The following is a 21,097-nucleotide window of genomic DNA, read 5'->3' as shown; positions in this document are numbered from 1 at the left end:
TCATCGTCGAGGTCGGTGACTGAGATACCTAGGTATGTTGTAAGACGATGGAACGTAGATATCACATACGGGCAGCGAATATGGAAACAACAATAGAGACAATGGAATGATCAAGGAAATACAAGATGACATTGAGAGCGGAAGCGTCGCAAAGACGAAGACGGGTTCTGAAGAAGACATGAGGGGTAGTCGTATCGTGCACTCGCGCAATCGCTGTCAGTCATGATTCCAAGTGCCGAAGAAAGAGCAGCACTGCTTTTGATGAAACCAAGTCAAGACGGTCCCAAAGGTGAGAGGCGCGAACAAGATATTGGCCGTGAGGGTTGGAACGAAGAGGTTTGTCGGGCACAGCTAAACTCAATGTCGCGAAGACCTCAATCGACGCTGATTGGCTGATTGGCTTGGCGCCGCAGAACCTCCGGTCCAAGATTCGCATCTGCAAATCGTCACGCAGCGACACCACCACCGTTGACGTCGGCACAACACATCTCCGCCTGTCGCAATGGCGAAGAAAGGTATGCGCTCTTATTTTTCTATCGCATCGAGCCCCTAGAAGCCGAGACGAAGCCCTCGCCGGTTCACAATGCGTCCCCTCACGACTCACACCTCGACGGATATGCGCTGACGACACCTCACAGCAAAGTCCCGCACCATTATGGTGCGCCTTATATCAATGGCCATGACGGGCTACTATCGGACAATGCAAAGACCACGTGCGCATCAACCGCTGAGCATGCTCAAATACGATCCCATCGGTACGACGCCATCGCTCCTTTCTCTCCATCGTCCATGGGCGCGCCGGCCTTAGACACGACGTCATAATAGACTGGATGCAATCGAAGGGCCCGCGGGTCCTCGCGGGGCAGGCTGGATGCAAGAACATGGCTGACAACGGACAGTGCGGAAACAAGTACTTTTCCTCGAAGCGAAACGCGGCAAGAAATAGAACGAACTCTTCACCACGAAACGAGCGGGCGCAACGGGAGCATTGGACGATCACAGTGAATATTGGATCTGGACTGTTATGGAAGTCAGGGTGAATAGAGGGAAGCCGCGCACCACAGGTGGAAGCCCCGGCAGCAAGGACTACCATCTGGAGCCATCGACAGGCATGAAGCAAGCCCCATGCTTGCACGCCTATGTACTATACAGTCAGCATGGTTCGGCGTTATATACGATTCAAAGCGGACATGAACAGCACGTCTGCCACACAACAAACAACTTCTCACTCTCGCTTACTCCAATTTTTCTTACTCTATCTCCCCGAGTGCGCGGCAATACTCATCTCTGTTCAGAGGCTCTCCCGTATTTCTGACCCGAACGCCGAGATCAGGATGCTCGCCAAGGTCAAGGCTCCGCTCCGCTGCTTGTCTGGCCTCTTGGCCCTACTTAGTGCATCGGAAAAGCCTCAGCACCTGGACGGGTTGCCCGAAGAGGTCGTTCCGACTTGATAAAGTCTTGGACTACGTCGCCCATGGGCTTTGTACCAGCCACAAATTACCCCATAAATGCCATGGCTAAGACTCTGGGGACGCAGGTGATGGCGCACGGAGGAGTTGGCTGCAACCTAAACGCGTCTGTTTACCGGCAGGATAGCCGAGTGTGCGGAAGCGCAAAAGTATAAGATGACGCTGACCAGCAGATGTTTGCACTATTCGTTGGCTACGTCTTTCGCGACCATCTCGATCTCAAAATGGGTTCCGAAAAGATAGACGAGAAGCGCTCGGAACATTCCCCGGACACGCGCATCGATAACATCAACTATGGGAACTCTTCGTCATCTCAAGACGCCATCGAACAACAAAAAGGAGCATCGCGACCTTCCGGCGTTCTGGGTATCTTTTCCAAGCTCGGCAACCTACCAGAATGGCACGTTCCCGGTGCTGGTCTCCTCCAAGGGAAAGCGTTGAACACCGCCATAGCATGGTGCTCTTGTCTGGCATTTCTCATGTTCGGTTATGACCAAGGAGTTCTATCCGGCGTTCTCACTCTCGATGGTACGCATCGCGTTTTACAAATCGCATATCGGGCGTGCGCTCACTGTCCACCATCTAGATTTCCAACGCCACTTCCCTCTTATGACACCTCGCGAACGTCAGAACAACCTCTGCTGGCTCGATGCACCGACCAACACTGTTCCCGATCCGAGCATGTGCACAGGCAGCCCCAGTATCTTATCCGCATGCGTCGCGGTGTATCAGATCGGATGTTTCCTCGGCGCTGTCCTCATCCTGTTCTACGGCGAGGTCTGGGGAAGGAAAAGCAGTAGCTTCTGGGGCAGCTTCATCATGATTGTTGGAACTATTCTTCAAGTGGCCGCAGGAGGTGCTCGCGGTGGTGGAGTCGACGGTTATGCCCTACTGTCAATCGGTCGTGTGGTCGGTGGCATCGGCAATGGCATGGTCACAGCGAGTCAGTAGTACATCGACCCGCACGCGTCGTCACTTGCTAACGGCCTTCCCAGCGATCCCGACCTGGCAATCTGAGTGCGCGAAACCGGAGAAGCGTGGACGCTTGATCATCACATCCGGAGCAGTCATTGTCGCAGGTATTATGATATCGTACTGGGTGACTTACGGATTCTACTTCCTCCCATCGGGTGAGAGTTATAGCTCCGTACGCTGGAGGTTCCCCATCATCTTCCAGTCTTTCTTCACTATCCTCGTCATGTATTTATACCTCTTCCTCATTCATAGCATCCCGCTAACATCATCTTAGGATCGGTCTTTGCTTCCTGCCCGACTCGCCAAGATGGCTCGTAATGCGTGGCCGCTACACTGAAGCCCGACACCTACTTGCTCGCCTCGCTGGTACATCTCCGGACTCTGAAGAAGTTGACACGGAGCTCACGAACATCAAAGACGCGCTAGAAGCGCAAAGTAGGGATGGCCCATTCAAGATGAAGGAGCTTCTGCACAACGGTCCCAGTCAGAACCTTCGGCGCACACTATTGGGAGTCGCATCGCAGTTCTTCCAACAGATCAGCGGTATCAACCTTATCGTATGTATACCTCCAGATATCGCTGTGGTAAACCACAAACTGACCTTGCTTTCAATCAGACCTACTACGCAACCTACGTCTTTGAGAACTCGCTCGGGTTCGGCCCAGACATGTCCCGTCTCCTATCCGCCTGCAACGGTACCGAGTACTTCTTCGCCGGACTAGTCGCCATCCCTTTGATCGAACGAGCTGGCCGTCGTAAACTCATGCTATTCGGTGCGTTCGGCATGATGGCTAGCATGGCCATCATGAGCGGCATGGTGTCGACAGCTAGCGAGAACGAATTCGGTGCCCCGGTCCTAGAGCCAAAGTATGGCATCACGGCTGTGGTATTCATGTTCGCCTTCAACACGTTTTTCGCGATCGGCTGGCTGGGAATGACCTGGCTCTACCCTGCCGAAATTACCAACCTCCGCATCCGCATCCAAGCAAACGCACTCTCTACCTGCTCAAACTGGATTTCCAACTTCGTCATCGTCATGATCACGCCCCCAGCGTTCGCGAATCTGCAATACAACACCTACACCATGTTCGCGGTCTTCAACGCCTGCCTCATCCCTAGCGTCTACTTCTTCTTTCCGGAGCCCAAGGGTCGCAGTCTGGAAGAGTTGGATGTCATCTTTGCGAGCGCGCATCATGAGGGCATCAATCCGGTCAAGCAAGCGAAGGAGATGCCCAAGCTGATGGGTAGGGAATTGGACGTGGAGATTGCGAGGTATTTTGGCGGTGATGTGGAGGAGGCGAGGCGGAGGAGTGTGACGAGTGCTGGGATTACAGCGTGAATCAACCCGAAAGATGCGCATGGTTTGTCGTACGCTGGGTAGGAGTAACCTCGGTGTTGTGCGTTTCACACATAGACCTCTCAATGTCCGGAGATTAGAGCATTAGTGAATGCCACCAACAACATTGCTCATTTCAAGCTAATACCTCTGAACACGCGAACAATTGCTGTTATAGCCGCATGTACCCGCCTGTATACTCATCCGCTTGAAGCCTGATTCAATAAGACACCGAGATACCGTGCCGTGTTGCCCGTATTGCGAGCGATCTACTTGCTTACTGCGATTGTCTCCACCCAGCCACTTGCTAGTGGTCTGTGCAACCCGACACCACTCACCCATCTGAACTACGCCTTGGCCATCACGATTTCCTAATGCAACAAGCCATGCGATTTGACTTCCTGATGCAGGAAAAAGCCTACAGTTCCAGGTAATCGCCTCAGTCGCCAAAGCCACAATCAAGGCCTACCGCTCGGTCGGAGTCAGCACATGGCTGGGCTGCGGCATGTGGCGGGGCAATGTCCCGGCCTCTTCCCCTCCCTCCACTTCCACACACCATCGACAGCGAACGGTTCATCAAACTCAGTACCAGCCCCCCGTCCAATATCATGCCGAAATCATGACGTCGATAAGCTTTGCCCGCCCGGTAACAAGCAAGACAAGCCTTGGCAAAGGGCCTTGTTCCGCCGCTGTGCATAGCGAGCTTCTTCTTTGGGTAAAGAGCTCATTATGCGCGCTGCAGCAAGCTTTGGGGCTTGTAGATACGAGGCTTCGACGTCAACGCGATATTGTCGCGAAGAAGTACAGAAACTCGGCGTGCGAACATCATGGATGAAGTTGCAGCTTGAAGAAAAGAGTGCAAGAAGATGGCACACGGGTTCTTGATGGTCGCGCAGGTGAAACAGTAGATCACTCTATCCCCCCGCCAGTATGTGCCGGTACATCCTAGCCGAACTTCCTGAGCACTGCTCCCAGCACACAGCCGGAGGATCTACAGAAACACGTTATCCGGCCAATAATTGCACAGAACGTCCGCAGTTGCCTGATCTAGACTACTTTCCTGTGCCCCAACCCGCGGCTCGCAGCATACGACCATGTAGTCTGACGTTGATCCAGCGCTGAAATACGCGAGAGGCATGCGTAGCTAGGTGAGCCGGTGCACGCAAAGCCGCTTGGCTTCGTAGTAAGGCCGTGTATATAAAGAGGTTGAAGACACTACTTTGCTGGGCAAGCATTCGCTGAAGTCTTGGTTGCTCTTCTTTCCGACAAGCTTCCCACCATGGCGCGCTTCGCTCAACTCGCCGCCGTACTGGCCGCTGCTTCGCTAGCCAATGCTCGCGCGCCGTTCATCAAGGAACGCCAAGTGCCCGCCGACCCTACCGGTGTTACGACCATCACATCTGCTGCTGGTGCTAAGATCACGTACAAGCAGCCTGGCAAGGCTGGTGTTTGCGAGACCACCGAGGGTGTCGACGACTATGCTGGTTACATCAGCCTCAACCCGACGACGAACATGTTCTTCTGGTTCTTTGAGGCTCGCGAGAACCCCTCTGAGAAGCCATTGGTAAGTACTGTGTTCGTGAAGCGTTACTACAATGTGTACTAATCATATTATCAGACCTTGTGGTTGAACGGAGGACCTGGAAGTGACTCTCTCATTGGTCTGTTCCAGGAACATGGCCCTTGCAACGTTACCGAGGACTTGAAGACACAGCTAAACCCTTACTCGTGGAATGAGCGCAGCAACATGCTGTACCTCTCGCAGCCTGTCGGTGTGGGCTTCTCTTACGAGACCACCGAGACGGACGAGGATGGCCGCTACTCGCTTGTCGACCCGGACACTGCAAACACCACCGATGCTGCAGCCATTGGTGCATGGCACATTCTCCAGGCTTTCTTGGAGCTGAGTCCACAGCTCGACCCCGATATCACCAACTTCACCTTCAACCTCTGGACTGAGAGGTAGGTCATATGATTGTCCAGAGATGATCGCAATGCTGACAATGTCCCCAGTTACGGAGGTCACTACGGCCCAGGCTTCTACAACTACTTCTACCAACAGAACCAGAAGATCAAAAACGGCTCATGTGCCGGTGTCGAAGTCGAGATGGACACTCTCGGTGTCATTAACGGTATAATCGACGAGCAGATCCAGGCGCCCTACTACCCCGAATTTGCCGTAAACAACACCTACGGCATCAAAGCCGTCAACGACACCGTCTACACCTTCATGAAGAACGCTTACTACATGCCCGAAGGCTGCCACGACCAAATCGAATACTGCAAGCAATCCGACCGCACCACCGAAGCCGGCTACCTCACCTGCGCGCAAGCCACCAACCTCTGCCGGTCCCTCGTCGAAGAGCCCTACTACGCCTTCGGCGGCCGCGGCGTCTACGACATCCGCCACCCCTACGACGACCCCACACCCCCGGACTACTTCGAGGACTTCCTCAACATGGCCTCCACGCAAGAAGCCATCGGCGTAAACATCAACTACACCAGCACCAACGCGCCCAACGTCTCCTACGGCTTCTCCACTACCGGCGACTTCGTCTTCCCCAACTTCCTCGAAGACCTCGAGGAGATCCTCAGCTACGGCGTCCGCGTCGCCCTCCTCTACGGCGACGCAGACTACATCTGCAACTGGTTCGGCGGCGAAGCCGTATCTCTCGCTGTCAACTACACGGACTCTGAAGCTTTCCGCGCTGCGGGCTACACTCCTTTCCTTGTTGATGGCGTTGAATACGGTGAGGTGCGCGAGTATGGTAACTTTTCGTTTACTAGGATCTATGAGGCGGGGCATGAGGTGCCGTATTACCAGCCTGTGGCTAGTCTTGAGCATTTCAAGAGGGTGCTGGATCATGTTGTTATTGCGGATGGGAGTCAGGTTGTTACGGATGATTATAGTACGAATGGGACGGCGGAGAGTACGCATACGGAGGAGTTTGTTCCGTTGCCGCCGACTAGTACGCCCAGTGCTAGTGCTGTTAGTAGGGTTAAGAGGGGTGTCGCTTAGATAGTTGGTGGCTGTAAAATCCATGGCTATATGTAACAATGAAAGCTACTGCGCTTCAGAAATTGCTCTATGTGTCTTACCACCTATTCCAGCCGCGAAAACTTTGGAAGCCTGCCTTATCCAAGTCACTTTAGTACTACAATCTCTTGTTCCATGCCCTGCCAACAGCTCTGGACACCGTAGAACCCATGCACATACGCAGCTCCGATGAATTCGTATTCAGGCCCATTAGCGTTCAATCTGAGCACGTACCCAATGCTTCCGCCACCTTCGAGGAAATACACTGCATCCCCTTGCTTTGTGTCTGGTGGTACAAGCAAGAAGTATCCAGTCCGCGTGGTTGCGACGCGTCTACCAATCGATGCGTAAGGTAGTGTCGTTGCAAGCCAGTCCTTGGACCATAGAAATGACGTATTTCCTTGTCTAGAGAAAACGAATGCTCGAGCTCGGCTGTGACGATGATACGGGCCACGTCGCCATCTCTCTTGCGCGCAATGGTTCGTCGAAAATGGCTTGAGGATGTCTGTCGATTTCAAACGCGGGTGGCGTCCGACTCTCAACCAGAAATCGCCAATGGTGTATGGATGTATTCGTACACCTTTGGGCCATCGTTCGCGACGAAAGGGCAAGGCGGTGATCTCTGGAGCTGACCCGCCAGTGTATAGAGATGCCCACTCGTCGAAGCGCGTAGCGTCAGGCATGTGTAGCGTGGTGTCCCAGATGGAGCCGGTCGTCTCGATCGTGTCTAGCTTGTATCCTCTCAGCGTGACTGTTCTCCCATCGGCACTAAAAGTGGCTACTGGAGCCTGATTACTAGTTTTTCGAAATGGTGGCATCCATGACCTGTCAGGCCATATGTTGTTGTGAAAGTGGGATCTGTAATGCAGAGGATTGGATATGCGTTGCATTGGAAACAGTCGTTGCGCGGTCCAGTCGGGTACCCAGGAAGGCAAGTCGACTATGTTCGGTGCCGCGTTCTTGTAGCAAAGGATCTCCAAGGAGCGTTCGGTCTCGATGCTGTAGCGCGCTGCTCTTAGATAGACTTCGGCTACAGGAAGTGTGTAGTCGACGTTTAACAGCCACGCAGACTCTGCCTGCGCAGTACTTGAGCTCAGCAAGTTAAGTAATGAAAAGACCTTGTCACGAGGATCAGTAGCCAGACAGAAGCGGCTGTCTTGAAGAACCTTGGTCAGCCGTGGCTCTAACCACAGGAAGAAACGAGCGTACAGCCACTCGTTGTATTTGTTTGTGAGCGCCCCGTATCGATCCAAACACGAGAAAGACGAAGGGCCTGAGACATCCATAGCCGTCCAGGTTGTTACGATCATCTCGTGTTGGCGAACTGAGGGCGGGAATTGGAAGAAGCTGAACTTTTGCCCAGGAGAATATGAACCAAACCAGCTGGCAGTTCTGGATAGCTTGTCCCATGTCATCTCGTTGCCCTTGTAGTAAACAATGATCTTCAGCGTGTTGGACATACTGATTTCTTGCAGGATCCAGACTCTTCGAAACCACGGATGGGCGAATAAGACCTGACATTCTTTCATGGTATCGCCGAATCTGGAGTCAGAAGCTTTCAGTAGTTCAGCAAAGAGTTTCCGGGTACTTAGAGCTGTCTCGGGTTGTTCAGGCCCCTCCACTGAGCCCAGAAAGACAACAGTCCTCATCGCATGCTTGTAGACTAAGTGCATTATCGGCACCTGATTGTTGCGCTCTTGAATGTCTTCTTGGTTGATACAAAGCTGATCGATCCAAAGCGTACGTCTCTTATCCGGATGGCGCAAGACTCGGAGGGCTTCCTGGAGGGTGCTGGTAACGCGAAGATAGAAGCCGTCGCACTCGACACGATGGCATCGATTTGGTATTCCCCATGTGTACGACAGCGCTTCATATGAAACACGCTGGTTGATCGCTATGTGGCGCAGACTGCAAAGTACATCATCTTCCTTGTTGCCTGGCAGAAGGTGAAGTACTCGTATCTGTGTAGGCGGCGAAGCGGTACTGCCACCAAAGCTTTTGTAGACGTATGGCTCCATGCGATGCTGCAAGGCGTGTTCAGGCTTGCGAATATGGCCATGCTGACAACCAGGCTGAACGAACAAAGTGAATGTTGGGGGCCAACGCCCATGCGCTCATGCCGAGCCATGTGGCTTCCTATCTTTCAGCCAGCTGCTCCCACACACATCGCACAGGCTTTATATCTGCTCCTCTTGTATCGCTGCCCTCTTGCCTAGCAGATTCGCTATTAATAACTTTCGGAGGTTTCTTCGCGCCCGCGACGAAGCGCGTAGCCGTTCTTAGCATGGTGCGCGAGCCCGTCTGGGCATGACGTCACATGTCGCGAAGCTACGCCGCACTCTCGCTGCACGCTTCCTGCTTCAGCCACCATCACCATCACAAATCGAAGTCGCTATGCATGCGCACTCGACGGAAAGAGTACCACTCCGACAGAACGTATGCCGTACACGCAAGTCCATTTCAATGCCCTCAACATGAGAGGTTACTCACGTGTAACGTTCGCGCATTCGCTGCACGACCACGCGTCAAACGCGTCTCAAAAGCCTCCAGTCACCTGCAGATAGTCATGTATTGTGACGCCAAGCTCACAACGCTACATGCATATGCAACTCGCGCCACCAACAATGGTATCCAAACGCCAGCTCAAGCCTTGGAACGTCACCGTTGAGTTGAGAATCAAGATGCAGTGAGGCTGTGTCGGCCCCCAAAAAGATGCCGCACCCCACATGCTTTCTGAGACCCTTCGCCTCTGGGGCTACACGCGACGGTCGTACGGCGCTTAGACAGCATGTACAAGCAGCTGCAAGGTCAAGAAGATCTGACCGGATATGCACGCAGTGTAGGAAAGTCCCCAAGGTACGAGTCCACTTTGTGTGACAACGAGTAGTACAGGCTGACAAGATGGCAATAGGGCCGCATCCACGGATGCCAAGCAGTACGAGAACTCTACAATCGAAGGCGAATCGGATATATCGAACTCGAAGCCTCCTACCTACGAGCTGGTCAACGACAAAGCATACCACGATGACGACTTTCTCCTGCTGGCAAGAACTCTGGAGCCTGACTGTCCCGTCCCTACGAAGAAGCGCTTCTTTACAGGATGGCGCATGGGCGCGCTCGCATCGGCTACCTGCGCTATATTGGTGTTCAGCATGAATCTCGCGGTTACGATCTGGGTCTGGAAGAACCCCGATTACGAGCATGCGAATGGCGTCGGGACATTATTTCAAGGCAGCTGCTCTACTGTTAGAGAAGTGAACGTCTACGTCCACTTAGTCGTGAACATACTCAGTACCTTATTGCTGTGCAGCTCAAACTACTGCTAACAAATCCTTGCCGCGCTGAATTGAGAAGAGCTGGGGCGTGCGCACGCACGGCGAAACTGGCTGCACATTAGCGTTCCTAACCTCCGCAACCTATGGCATGTTGGAAGGGATCGCTCTGTGTTGTAGATTTTGTTGTTTCTCTCGTCTGTACCGTTACATTTGTTGTTCAACTCCGTTGTCTTTATAAACCTGCAGGCAAATGAGTATGCTGTCGTACCGACGACGCCTGAATGGGTAATATCTACGCAAGACGTTTACGACACCTCGGGCTTCCTGAACATCAGAACAAGCGCCACGGAAGTGATCTCCTCAGCAGTAAGGGATTACAAGTTCGACCCCTCCGATGTGGTCGTGTTGAGGAACGGCAGCACGGTGCCCAAATACAGGAACTTCAGCATATCCGAATGTCTTACAGCATACGGCACGCAGTATGTTTCAGCAGTTGGGAATTTGTACTTGATCCAAGCAAGCCCGACGGTTCTGCGGGACGCTACTGCCTGGATTGGTCGACGTTATCGGAACGGCTCTCTCGAATGGGTGTTTCAAACACTGGACACGAAAGAAGAGGACCTCAAGAACAATACTTATGTTACCGAAGCCCCAAATCAACAACTTCCGGTGATGAGCACGCCAGAAATGTATCCTTCCAATGGGTGGCGCTGTCTGCCTCATCCTCCTGTCAATTGTAAGTTAGCTCAGTATCCGCCGCCTGCGAATATGAGATATTGACTAGACTTGACACAGGCGATCCTGACGATGAGACCGCAATTCCAAGCAATCGATTAGCGTGGCAACTATTTGAAGTACCCGTGGCATACTGCACTATCGAACAAGTTGAAGAGTTTTGCAAGCTGCAGTTTAGCTTTACTATTGCTATAGCGGTTATTGTGGCCAACTTTGTTAAAGCAGTTTGTATGCTACTATTGCTTTGTCTGTATTAGAATCATGGCGCGCTTGTAACCATCGGGGATGCAATCGCGGCTTTTCTCAAAGATCCAGATACCAACACCTGCGGTCGTTGCCTGCACGCCAAAAGAGACGTTGACCTTCGATAGAACTGGAATAAATACGCTCACATCCTCAGAGTGGCACGCAATCATAAGCCCGCGAGGTTTACATTAAGAAGACAGAGGTAGGCCAGAGCTCCGAGCACCATGCGGTAGTGGTTAACGTACTCTGTGTAAGTTGTGTGCGAGCCGTCTGCGGTTATCTACTAACCTCTTCAGTTACACCATTATTACTGCGCTCAGTGGACTCTCCATAGCACTTTCCTTAGACGGTATGCCCAAAGACCCTGTAAAACTATAGAAGACAGGGTTTGCAACAGTCAACGGCAACAATCTCCTAGACTTCAGCACATTACTAATTCCGGGCGTGCTTTTAGCGAATACACCTTAACTAGTCCTCTCATACTTATATATCGCGCTAAATGCTCTCTACACAAACATGTTCGTCGCAGCAGAGTAGGCAAGCTACGTTAAAACACAGAAATCACTCCGCGTCACATCGCCCACTAGCCTCCAACGCGACTCGTACTAGCTCAACGTACCCTTCCGCTACGCTATTCCCATGACCATTATGTCAGGTCTCTTCCACTGGCTCGCGTCACAAAGCATATTCAAAGTACAAATCTCCATCACAGACATGCACACGCGCAAAGCCGCTAGCGAAGTCTCAACATGTGGCTATTCCCCCGTCGCTATCATCCTGACCACGGTCGTTGGTTTCACCATCGCAGCCGGCGGTCTCGTCATCAGCAGGTTCTGGTATCTAGCTGGTATACCCCTAGCTAGTAGCTGTTCTGCTGCTATTAGCGCGGCGTGTCATGCGCCACTGGAAGATGTCAATGCCAGTCTTTTACCAGTACAGTGGGGTGCTGTTACACATGGGAAAGCGGGCGAGGATGGGGAGGAGCCGATCGGCCATTGCTGTTTTACGAGCTTCCCGGTTGAGATGCCTATCCCGGGGCGGTTGTACGCATGAAGTGTATGAGTAACGCGAATCTCTCTACGCCGTCGCAGCTCTAATAGCAGCAGGAACATCACAACGATCAATCTACATTAAAGCAGACAAAGAACGGTCAAGCTAATGATATAGCGCTCATGTTAACGCTAATTCTATCCGAGCGCAGCGCCTTTCTCATCTGTATCTATCGACTATCCACTCCGGGCCCTTTGCGACCATGCCACCTTCTACCAAGATATTGATCGCGTTACTAGAGCTCCTTACCGAATGGTCATCAGTCTTTTGCTTCGCGCACCGCTGCTGTTTCGCGTCCCCGAACTCCCTGCTCATAGACTATTGTGACTTGTTCCACCATGCCCCGAACTTGGAGATCAGTCAACGAACTTATTTCCCCTTGTTGCCGTAATCTCGCCAAGACATGGTCCTCGAGAAACGGCGCATTGATAAGTATTCGAAAGTTGGTCGGTAGCGCGACTGCACCGGTGTGTTCATCTCGACAATCTTCCAAGAAGGTTTGAGCGCTTGGTATCCAAAACGCTTTTTCTCTTTCAGATAGCGTAAGAAGGGATTCGCCAGTAATGACGATTTCCACAGCTACCATCCACATCAACGCCAACCCTTGCCGATGCGCCTCACTTGGTCGTAGGTCGTACGCCCATTGAACCTCACACAACGGATGGCTTCTGCTATATGCCACCCATGCATTCAGGGAACGCTGAAACCTATCTTGGCACGGCCAGTAAATCCTGACCGATGGCATACCGTCCAACTCGCTGTGGTATGGAACCTGAATAGACAGTCTTCGAATGTATCCAAGGCGATACACGTCATAGTCCAAACCCCTGACGAAGCGACACAGTATTCGGTGATGCAATAGTAGTCGCTGAGCGTTGTCATCGACGTGGACTATGTTGAGTTTCAAAGGGAGCTTTTGCGTCTCTGCGCGAACTTGGCGACAGACGAGTGTGAGGGGGTTCGTGATGCGGCCATCAGCGGCGTTTCTTGGGCGGAGTGTGATGGAGCTTGTGAAAAGTCGTGTCAAAGGTACGATTGACAGCCCATCTTCGTAGTAGAGAGCGTATTCATATATCATGATACGCAGCTCTAATGGTAGATCAAGAAGCGGTGAAGGGCCCATTGGTTCTGGCGAGGGCGAGTTCCTTGCTAGCGATGACAATGAGGAGATGTAACCGCCCATGGTGATGGTGAAAAGTCGGGGGTTGAGAATGCGCGCTGGTAAGACCGAAGGGTTGAGAAGGGTTCTTATCTCTCGAGAGGAGTAATCGGCCGACCCAGAAGCGTAGGAGCCTTGACTGTCGCCACTTCCAAAATCACCGCTACTGTGAATGACTGCCAAACCGTCAAAGATCATGATCTCGATGCGTGGAACTTGTAGCTTGGCCACCGAGCGTACAAATGGGGTTCTGCTCCACCGCTGTATTTCTACAACCACACAAGACTGCTCCACCAGTCTCAACTACCCACCCAACGAACACACACCACAACTATGACTTCAAGACACGAGCAGCCTCTGCGATTTCGGAGCCACCCAGCCGATACCCCAGACCGCAGCGGCGTATGCCACTATCTCAAACTCCCTCGAGAGATCCGAGACATCATCCACACGTACGCCTTGACGTACGAAGATGGCCTAGTTGCTACTTCAGAACCCACCCGACATGGCCCAGGGCATTTCCGATGGTCGCCGAGTCTCCAGCCTTTCCAGTACAGTGAGCGACCAGCGGAGAACTACGATGGCGCTATCTTCAAACCCGGTGATTGCAACCCTCTTCGCTTAGTCTGCCATCAGACACGCGCTGAAACACGCGGGCTTTCGTTGAGCTTGAATGACATTTCCTTCTCTTTAATACCACAAGGAAATAGTCGCTGGCTCGATAAGGATTATGAGAGGATCTTCAAGGACTTCTACGACGAGTGCAGTCTAATCAATCGAAATCGCCTGCGCAAAATGACCGTTCACATGTCTACAGACAGAGTCAGAAGATCAAGCATAGTAAGCATAGACCGAACTCGCGAAATTCTCAACTGGTTTACCTGGAAATTCTCCCTCCATGACAACATCTCCATTATTCTCCGCTTTAACATGGACTGCGCCCACTGTTTCATGAGGAACGTCGTCGACCCGGAACACTACATCAAGGAAACCCGCATGTGGAGTCTGCTGCGCCACGAAAGATTCCCTGATCGGCCTGGAGCGGTGGGCGGGTGCCACATGCACACGTTGCCGATTCTTAAATGGCCTGTACCGTTTGCGCATAATGTGCGTTTCTCGATCTTGCAGGAGTTTCCGGAAGATGTTGTGGAGGCGCAGTGGAGGGCGGCTTGTGGGAAGTGTGGTGAGTCTGGTCGGAAGGATGCGATTTGTACCTGTGTGGAGGGTATAGCGGGGTCACGGAGGGTGTTTGAGGAGGGCTTGTAGGCTGCGGTGGGGTGTTGCGTGGAATCAGCGTATGGTGGCGACAGCCGTTCAGTGTTCACGTCTTCTTGGTCTACTTGTAGTTTGATCACTTGCCATAGAAGCTTTAATTAGCTTTCTATATGTACTGTGTCGTAATGATACTTGCAATACAATAATTGCAAATTGTTCCGCAACATGCCTACTAAAGTCTATATACCGAAAACGTCGCGTTCCTCCCATGACTACGCCGCCGCGCTATTCTCCGCCAACACCCCATTCGCCGTGGCCAGCTCCCCCATCGCCTTTCCACTCACGTTCTGCTTACTCTTGAAGTACTGCGTGAAATCATGTCGAACCTGATGTATAGTCTCTGCAACGCTCTTCCCCCACACCGGATCATCACTCGCCCTCTCACACATCTTGAAGAACTCCTTCCTCTTCTCCTCATGCTCGGGGTCCCAGAGGCGGTGGAAATTTTCGCGCGACATGGGGTCGATCATCTCGCGCCAGATCTTGATGCGGATTTCAGAGTACTTGTCGAGGATGGAGTCGTCGAGTTCGTCGAGGTGGATGCCGGTGAAGCAGTCGTAGAGGGAGCCGACGTCGGCGAAACCGCCTGTGAGACCCATGCCGCCGCTGATGTTATGTTAGTAGAGTCCGCTCATCATAAGCTGGTATACATACAATGGATTGCACAGATGCGCTGCGTCGGCGACTAGTACAATTCGGCCTACGCGGAAGCTGGGCGCGCATCTTTGTTGGAGTTTGTAGGGGCTCATGCTCTTGAGCTTGTACTCATTGGGCTTGGGGTGACCGGGTAGGATTTGCTCGTAGCGGAGGGGTTGGCGTTTTACGAGCTCTTCTTTTGAGAGGCCTTCAGAGTCGCCGTATGTCACTCGCCAGAGACCGTCGTTGGTGATCTTTGCAGCCATGTACCAATCCGTGGGGTGGACGATGAAGTTTGAATCCCACCAGTCGAATTTCTCGTCGAAGGGCAGGTAGACATTGGTAGCAACAATTTGCGCCTTCAACGTCTCTCCCGGATATTCCTTCCCGAACAAAGCTGTGCGCACACCACTTGATGCGCCATCAGCACCAACTAGATAATCGCCTGTAATCTTCTTCTTCTCGCCATCAGTTGTCTCGACAACCGCGGTCGCGCTGTTGTCGTCTTGCTCCACACCGGTCAATTTGTGGCCCCACTTGATCTCGGTGTTCGGGTAGCTTTCAAAATGCTTCACAAGTAGGGGGCCTAATTGATCGAGCGGTAGTACAACCATTGCGTATTTTGAGTCTTCTGGCTCGCGGCCCATGCCACCTAGAAGGGTTCCATCCTGCAAGCGCCAGCATACACCTTTGGGGTGCAGCCCGACAGCACGTACATCGTCTATGATGCCTGCGCGATGGAAGTCGTAGACCGCTGAAGGCGCATAGTGAGCAGCCCGCGGGTTGTCGTTGATCTTGGTATCCGCATCGAGGATGGTAACTTTGATGCTGAGGTTCTTCGCTAGAAGAATTCCAAGTAAGAGACCGGAAGGGCCAGCTCCTACGATGACGACCTATCGGTGTTAGCGACATGCACATGCAAGCCATCACGGAGGAACATACGTGATTAATCTTCGGCATTGTGACAGATTTGGTCTACTGCATACAGATGATGAAGAAGTATATCTCAACCACATGTCATCCTTTAAGAAACTCAGATGACATGGCCGTTATGGTGGGGCTGTCACATCCCCGCCTCCAAACTTCTCCATGCCATCTCGCAGAGTGTCGGCTGAGCTGCAGCTGGCAGGTGCGGGGAACGAGTCGACTGCCCCACATCCATGGATGGTAATCGGCGCCGGGACATCGTGGGACCGCCCGGACCGGCACTCGTGCACGTGATGCGCTGAGTAATGATAGCCGTGATAGTGGAGCAAAGGGTCTTGGAGCCGCAACAATGCTTCCTGCAGGGCTTGTGGATCGTGAGGTACCTAGGTATGACGTAAGGAAGAGCACGCGTCTCCCCTGATGATCACAACTCTGGCGCGCGCCTGAGCCCGACAGCAGGCAAGCAACCGTTGCTATAGCGAGTGCGTCTTACGAAGATGGTGACGAAGACATTGATACACATAAGAAGTGTTGGGACGACGTGGCCCACGCTATCGACACCTGGAGGTCGCGAACCTTGTGGAGAGTGGAGATAAGTCGTAGTGGTGGCAGGTGGTGAGATCCTAACAGAATTAGAACGCACCACCCGCGCGCGACGTCATGATCATGGCGTATCGTCGTGTCCGTCACACCCAAACACCCTAGCATGTGACGATGCGAGCGACACCGAAACATGCGCTCCGACTTCTCTCGCGGCGCATTGTTGTTGGGACCGTGAGATGCGCAGGGACTCCCGGGCTCGCGAAATAAGCTTTACCGGCCTTTCAGAGAATTTGAGCCGCAAGTTTGCGCTCGTTCGCCACCAACGCGACCACACCCAAATCCAACACCATGCGACGACCTAGGCAATCTATCCATCGCTATCGTGTTCAACGCATTCCTTTTCAGTGCGCCTCCGCTGCCATGACTCAACCGTGTGATGAACCTAGGCGCTGGTTAATTCTCGATCATCGCCTAGGAGCCATTGCTCCACCCATGCTATCATAGCACTCCAAGCTCATTCCCACGATGCCCCTAGGTTTGCGACGATTGGGCCGACGCGCGCTGAGAGGCTTGGACGACCCAGTTATACCCACTGTCTCCTTATCTCGGTTTCCCTCAACCAGAATGTCCCAAGCTTTGGCACCACGATGTCCACTTTTCTTGCTGCGCCGACATCCGTCCTGGGTATGGGTGACTGCAAATCTTGGCTGTAGCGGTGTCCGCGCTTTGTCCACTGTCGTCAGTCCAAGAGCTTCATCAAACATTGTGCAATCCTGCTGCTAACATGTTGCTTCAAAGTCGTCGTACGCCGACTCCTGACGGCTCCCTAAAAACTCTGCACGTCCGGCGAATGCAGGCGTCTTTATACTCTGATATCTTCGGCACGCTTGCGGCTCTTTTGCATCGGCCTTCGCGGGTTCCCTAAAATATATTTAACGCCGGTGCAGCCACAACCGCTGCAGCGATCAAGGTTCTGGAAGTTTGGGCTACGATTTCTGGTGCCTGTCGCGATTTTGGCGCTCCCGACGTTCCACGTCCCCTGCACTTTCCGCTCCACCCTCACGCTGTCGAGCTGACGAACCCGACACCGAACCTTCTGGCCGCTGTGTTTCGACTAGGAAAATTGGGTCGGCACGCCACTACAGAGTTTGAGAACCCTTACAGACCCGTTCGGGACTACGCGACACACACCATTGCACTAGAGGCTCTTATCAATCCCACGCAACATTAGGAGTACTCGCCTTCCATCGCGATCCCAGCTTTTGACTCAAAGCAACACTTCATTCGTACCTGATTTCCTGTCATTACGATATTATTATTCGATTTCTAGGCATCATCCACACACAGGCCACAACAACCAGTCATACCCTGTTTGTACCTTGGAACTCACGATACTCGATAGATCCACCTGCAGGCGCATGAACGGGACCGGATATCAACTCGCCTATTGAGTACCGCCGCCTGATTAGCGCACAGTCAGCACTCACCACGCGAACGTTGTATGCACCGAGTCGCGGAATCCGGCGCATTGGTCATTATTGCGAGCGCACTGGCTACTCCTGAAGCGCCCAACTAGCCCACGATAGTGCCCAAACAACACAATATCATCATGAATCCCTCTCAAGACGCCGGTCCCTCTCGTCAGGCCACTTTCGAACTCGAGGACCAGATGTCTACCACTCCCGGCAGGAAACGTGTTGGTTGGCAAGCAGAACACCCCGCTGTGCGAGCAACACAGTCACCTGAGGACACTGGCTCTGCCGGGCAAAACACCCCTCTCGTGCGGAATGATGTATCACATGATGATCTCCAGAAGATCCGTGCATCGCTACGCTTAGCTCTTGGGAACGAACATCTACCAGAAGAGGTTATCCAGGAACCTATCACTGCTCCAAAGGATGTACAGAAACCCCGACCAGCCATTCGGAAGCCAGGCCCTCGGACTCCGCCCCCGGAGTTCTACCTCAACGACCAACCAAATCCATTCGACGACCAGAATGCGGCAGCGACGCCTTCAGTGCACCAAGAGCTCAAGGAGAGATCTGGACTCGCTGCTCAACGACGTGCGGCAAGATTGTCGAAGTCAGTGGGCACTTACTCTGCTCCAGTATCCCGGCGAAACTCCAAGGAGCTGGCTTCTCCACCAGTTGAACTCCAGAACCTGTCCAAGCAGTACGAATCAGTCGGCGAAACCACTGACGACGATGATGAAGACCCGCAGTTCATGAAGCGAGCATCCATGCTCCTTCGTCAGCACACCATACGCGCGGCTAATGGACAGCCCGCACTGAGCGCCGAGGATCTTTACCATACCGAAGCCCCATTACGGTCAGGCCAGGTGACACCTGATGCTATGGAGGTTGAGGACGAACACGTCGTTCGTCCTACCAAGTACCGGACAGGAGTATTGGGTACCCTAATGAAGATGTCTAGTAACGCGGCGCCACCATCGTCGTCTTCGTCATCACGCAAACCCATCCATCACCGAACCCTCAGCACCAGCACGTTCAGCGGAGCTTCGACTGCTGCGAACTCACCCAACCCCTCACCACCCGCTTCCGGATATTCCACCCCGCGCGGAGGACGTCCCTGGTTCAGGAGTCACTCCAACAACCAGTCCGCAACTTCCATCTCGCACTTGGTCGGATCGTCGGCGCACAGCTTTGCGGCGCCTGCACAACAAGAACTAGGTCAGGAGTATGATCAGCAATACAAGAAGACCGCGGCGCGCCCTGGCATGGGCAAGCGATCCAAGTCAGACGAGTCCATACTCCCATTCAAGAAGAACAAGAGGAAGGAAGAGGAGATCAAGATCAAGATTCATCTCGCTGGTACACTCGCGCGTCAGAACTATCTCCGCAAGCTGTGCAAAGCGCTCATGATGTACGGAGCCCCCACTCATCGACTGGAGGAGTACCTGAACATGTCGGCTCGTGTCTTGGAGATCGAAGCACAGTTCCTGTACATGCCAGGTTGCATGATCGTCGCGTTCGATGACTCCTCAGTTCACACCAGTGAGGTCAAGCTCGTTCGAACTAGTCAGGGTGTCGATCTCGGTAAACTGCACGACGTCCATGAGATCTACAAGGACGTGGTACACGACAGGATTGGCGTCGAAGAAGCCACACCTCGACTTGACGCTATCATGGGGCGCAAAGACAAGTTCAACAAATGGCTTCGCGTACCGATGTACGGTTTGGCATCCGCGACTGTAGGGCCCTTCGCGTTCCAGGCTCGGTTTGTCGACTTACCCTTCTGCTTCCTCTTGGGTTGCCTCATCGGATGGCTCCAACTCGTCGTTGCACCCGGAAACGATCTTATCAGCAACGTCTTCGAGATTGGAGCATCGGTTATCACCAGCTTTGCGGCGCGCGCCCTTGGGTCCATCCGACATGACGGGAAAGAGATCTTCTGCTTCAGTGCCATGGCTCAGTCTAGTATTGCCCTCATCCTACCCGGTTTCATGGTGCTTTGCGCATCGCTGGAGCTCCAAAGCAAGCACATCGTCGCTGGATCTGTGCGCATGGTCTACGCTATCATCTACTCCCTCTTCCTTGGTTTTGGTATCACCATCGGCACTGTACTATATGGCATGATGGACCACAATGCCACCTCGCGCACCACATGCCACGAACCCATGTCGACCAACTTCTATTATCTCTTTGTTCCTGGATTCGCCATCTGCCTGCAAATCGTCAACCAAGCCAAGTACAAGCAGATGCCTTCCATGACTGTCATCGCTTTCATCGGCTGGGTCGTCAACTTCCACAGCTCTAAGTACTTCAAGAGCAACGCGCAAGTCAGCAACACGCTCGGAGCACTGGCTATCGGTATCGCCGCCAACGCCCATGCTCGCTTCGGTCGTCACATCGAGAACTGGGGTCATGACACCTGGGAGAACAAGCTGCGGCCCCACTTCGTGAAGGTGCGAAAGATGTGGCAGAAGAAGAACCACGGACCACTCACCCTGCGCACACAAAAGGTCGAGCGATCGGCTTATGACCCAACCCATACCAGCAGCGGCCACACATCACGAGCTAGTTCAGTCAGCGACTTCACACCTCACACTCGCAAGATCGGCTATGGCCTTGCTGCAGCCGCCATGTTGCCAGCTATCTTCGTACAAGTTCCGTCTGGACTCAGTGTCCAAGGCTCTCTCGTATCAGGTCTGACTTCGGCCGACCAGATCGTGCGCAACCAAACTGGCAACGCTACGACAATTAGCAGCGCCGACGTTGGCGGCAGCACAAGCATCAACTCCATTGCTCTAGACGTCGGTTTCTCCGTCATCCAGATCGCTATTGGTATCACAGTAGGCTTGTTCCTTGCTGCGCTTATCGTTTACCCGTTGGGCAAGAGAAGGTCGGGGCTGTTCAGTTTCTAGGAGAGGCTGCACACATCACCGGCCTTCTCGCACCCATCGCTCACCACCTT

The 21,097-nt window shown here is 53.1% G+C and overlaps 5 protein-coding genes across 5 annotated transcripts; 4 read left to right on the top strand and 1 right to left on the bottom strand.

Moving 5' to 3' along the window:
- Window positions 1-1,693: 1,693 nt before the first annotated feature.
- Window positions 1,694-3,783, top strand: J4E83_010231 (uncharacterized protein; the record flags this gene model as incomplete). Its single annotated transcript, XM_049337113.1, has 5 exons — window positions 1,694-1,997; window positions 2,056-2,412; window positions 2,465-2,669; window positions 2,719-3,001; window positions 3,061-3,783. 5 exons carry the CDS (start codon window positions 1,694-1,696, stop codon window positions 3,781-3,783), a joined length of 1,872 nt encoding a protein of 623 aa, XP_049183815.1.
- A 1,276-nt stretch (window positions 3,784-5,059) lies between these two features.
- On the top strand, window positions 5,060-6,799 carry J4E83_010230 (uncharacterized protein; the record flags this gene model as incomplete). Its single annotated transcript, XM_049337112.1, has 3 exons — window positions 5,060-5,344; window positions 5,399-5,742; window positions 5,794-6,799. The coding sequence occupies 3 exons, from the start codon at window positions 5,060-5,062 to the stop codon at window positions 6,797-6,799; spliced, it is 1,635 nt and encodes a 544-aa protein (XP_049183814.1).
- A 2,806-nt stretch (window positions 6,800-9,605) lies between these two features.
- Window positions 9,606-11,084, top strand: J4E83_010229 (uncharacterized protein; the record flags this gene model as incomplete). The annotated part of the gene is made up of 4 exons (XM_049337111.1): window positions 9,606-9,673; window positions 9,729-10,108; window positions 10,460-10,828; window positions 10,888-11,084. 4 exons carry the CDS (start codon window positions 9,606-9,608, stop codon window positions 11,082-11,084), a joined length of 1,014 nt encoding a protein of 337 aa, XP_049183813.1.
- Window positions 11,085-14,769: 3,685 nt separating this feature from the next.
- J4E83_010228 (uncharacterized protein) lies at window positions 14,770-16,153 on the bottom strand (the record flags this gene model as incomplete). Its single annotated transcript, XM_049337110.1, has 3 exons — window positions 14,770-15,163; window positions 15,212-16,086; window positions 16,136-16,153. The coding sequence occupies 3 exons, from the start codon at window positions 16,151-16,153 to the stop codon at window positions 14,770-14,772; spliced, it is 1,287 nt and encodes a 428-aa protein (XP_049183812.1).
- Window positions 16,154-18,272: 2,119 nt separating this feature from the next.
- On the top strand, window positions 18,273-21,047 carry J4E83_010227 (uncharacterized protein; the record flags this gene model as incomplete). Its single annotated transcript, XM_049337109.1, has 1 exon — window positions 18,273-21,047. One exon carries the CDS (start codon window positions 18,273-18,275, stop codon window positions 21,045-21,047), a length of 2,775 nt encoding a protein of 924 aa, XP_049183811.1.
- Window positions 21,048-21,097: the final 50 nt, after the last annotated feature.

The sequence above is a fragment of the Alternaria metachromatica genome (genome assembly GCF_023757995.1).
Source record: "Alternaria metachromatica strain BMP 0045 chromosome Unknown scaffold_42, whole genome shotgun sequence".
NCBI classification, from domain to species: domain Eukaryota; kingdom Fungi; phylum Ascomycota; class Dothideomycetes; order Pleosporales; family Pleosporaceae; genus Alternaria; species Alternaria metachromatica.
The sequence above is the reverse complement of the archived record's forward strand: the minus strand, read 5'-3'. Positions and strand labels throughout refer to the sequence as shown.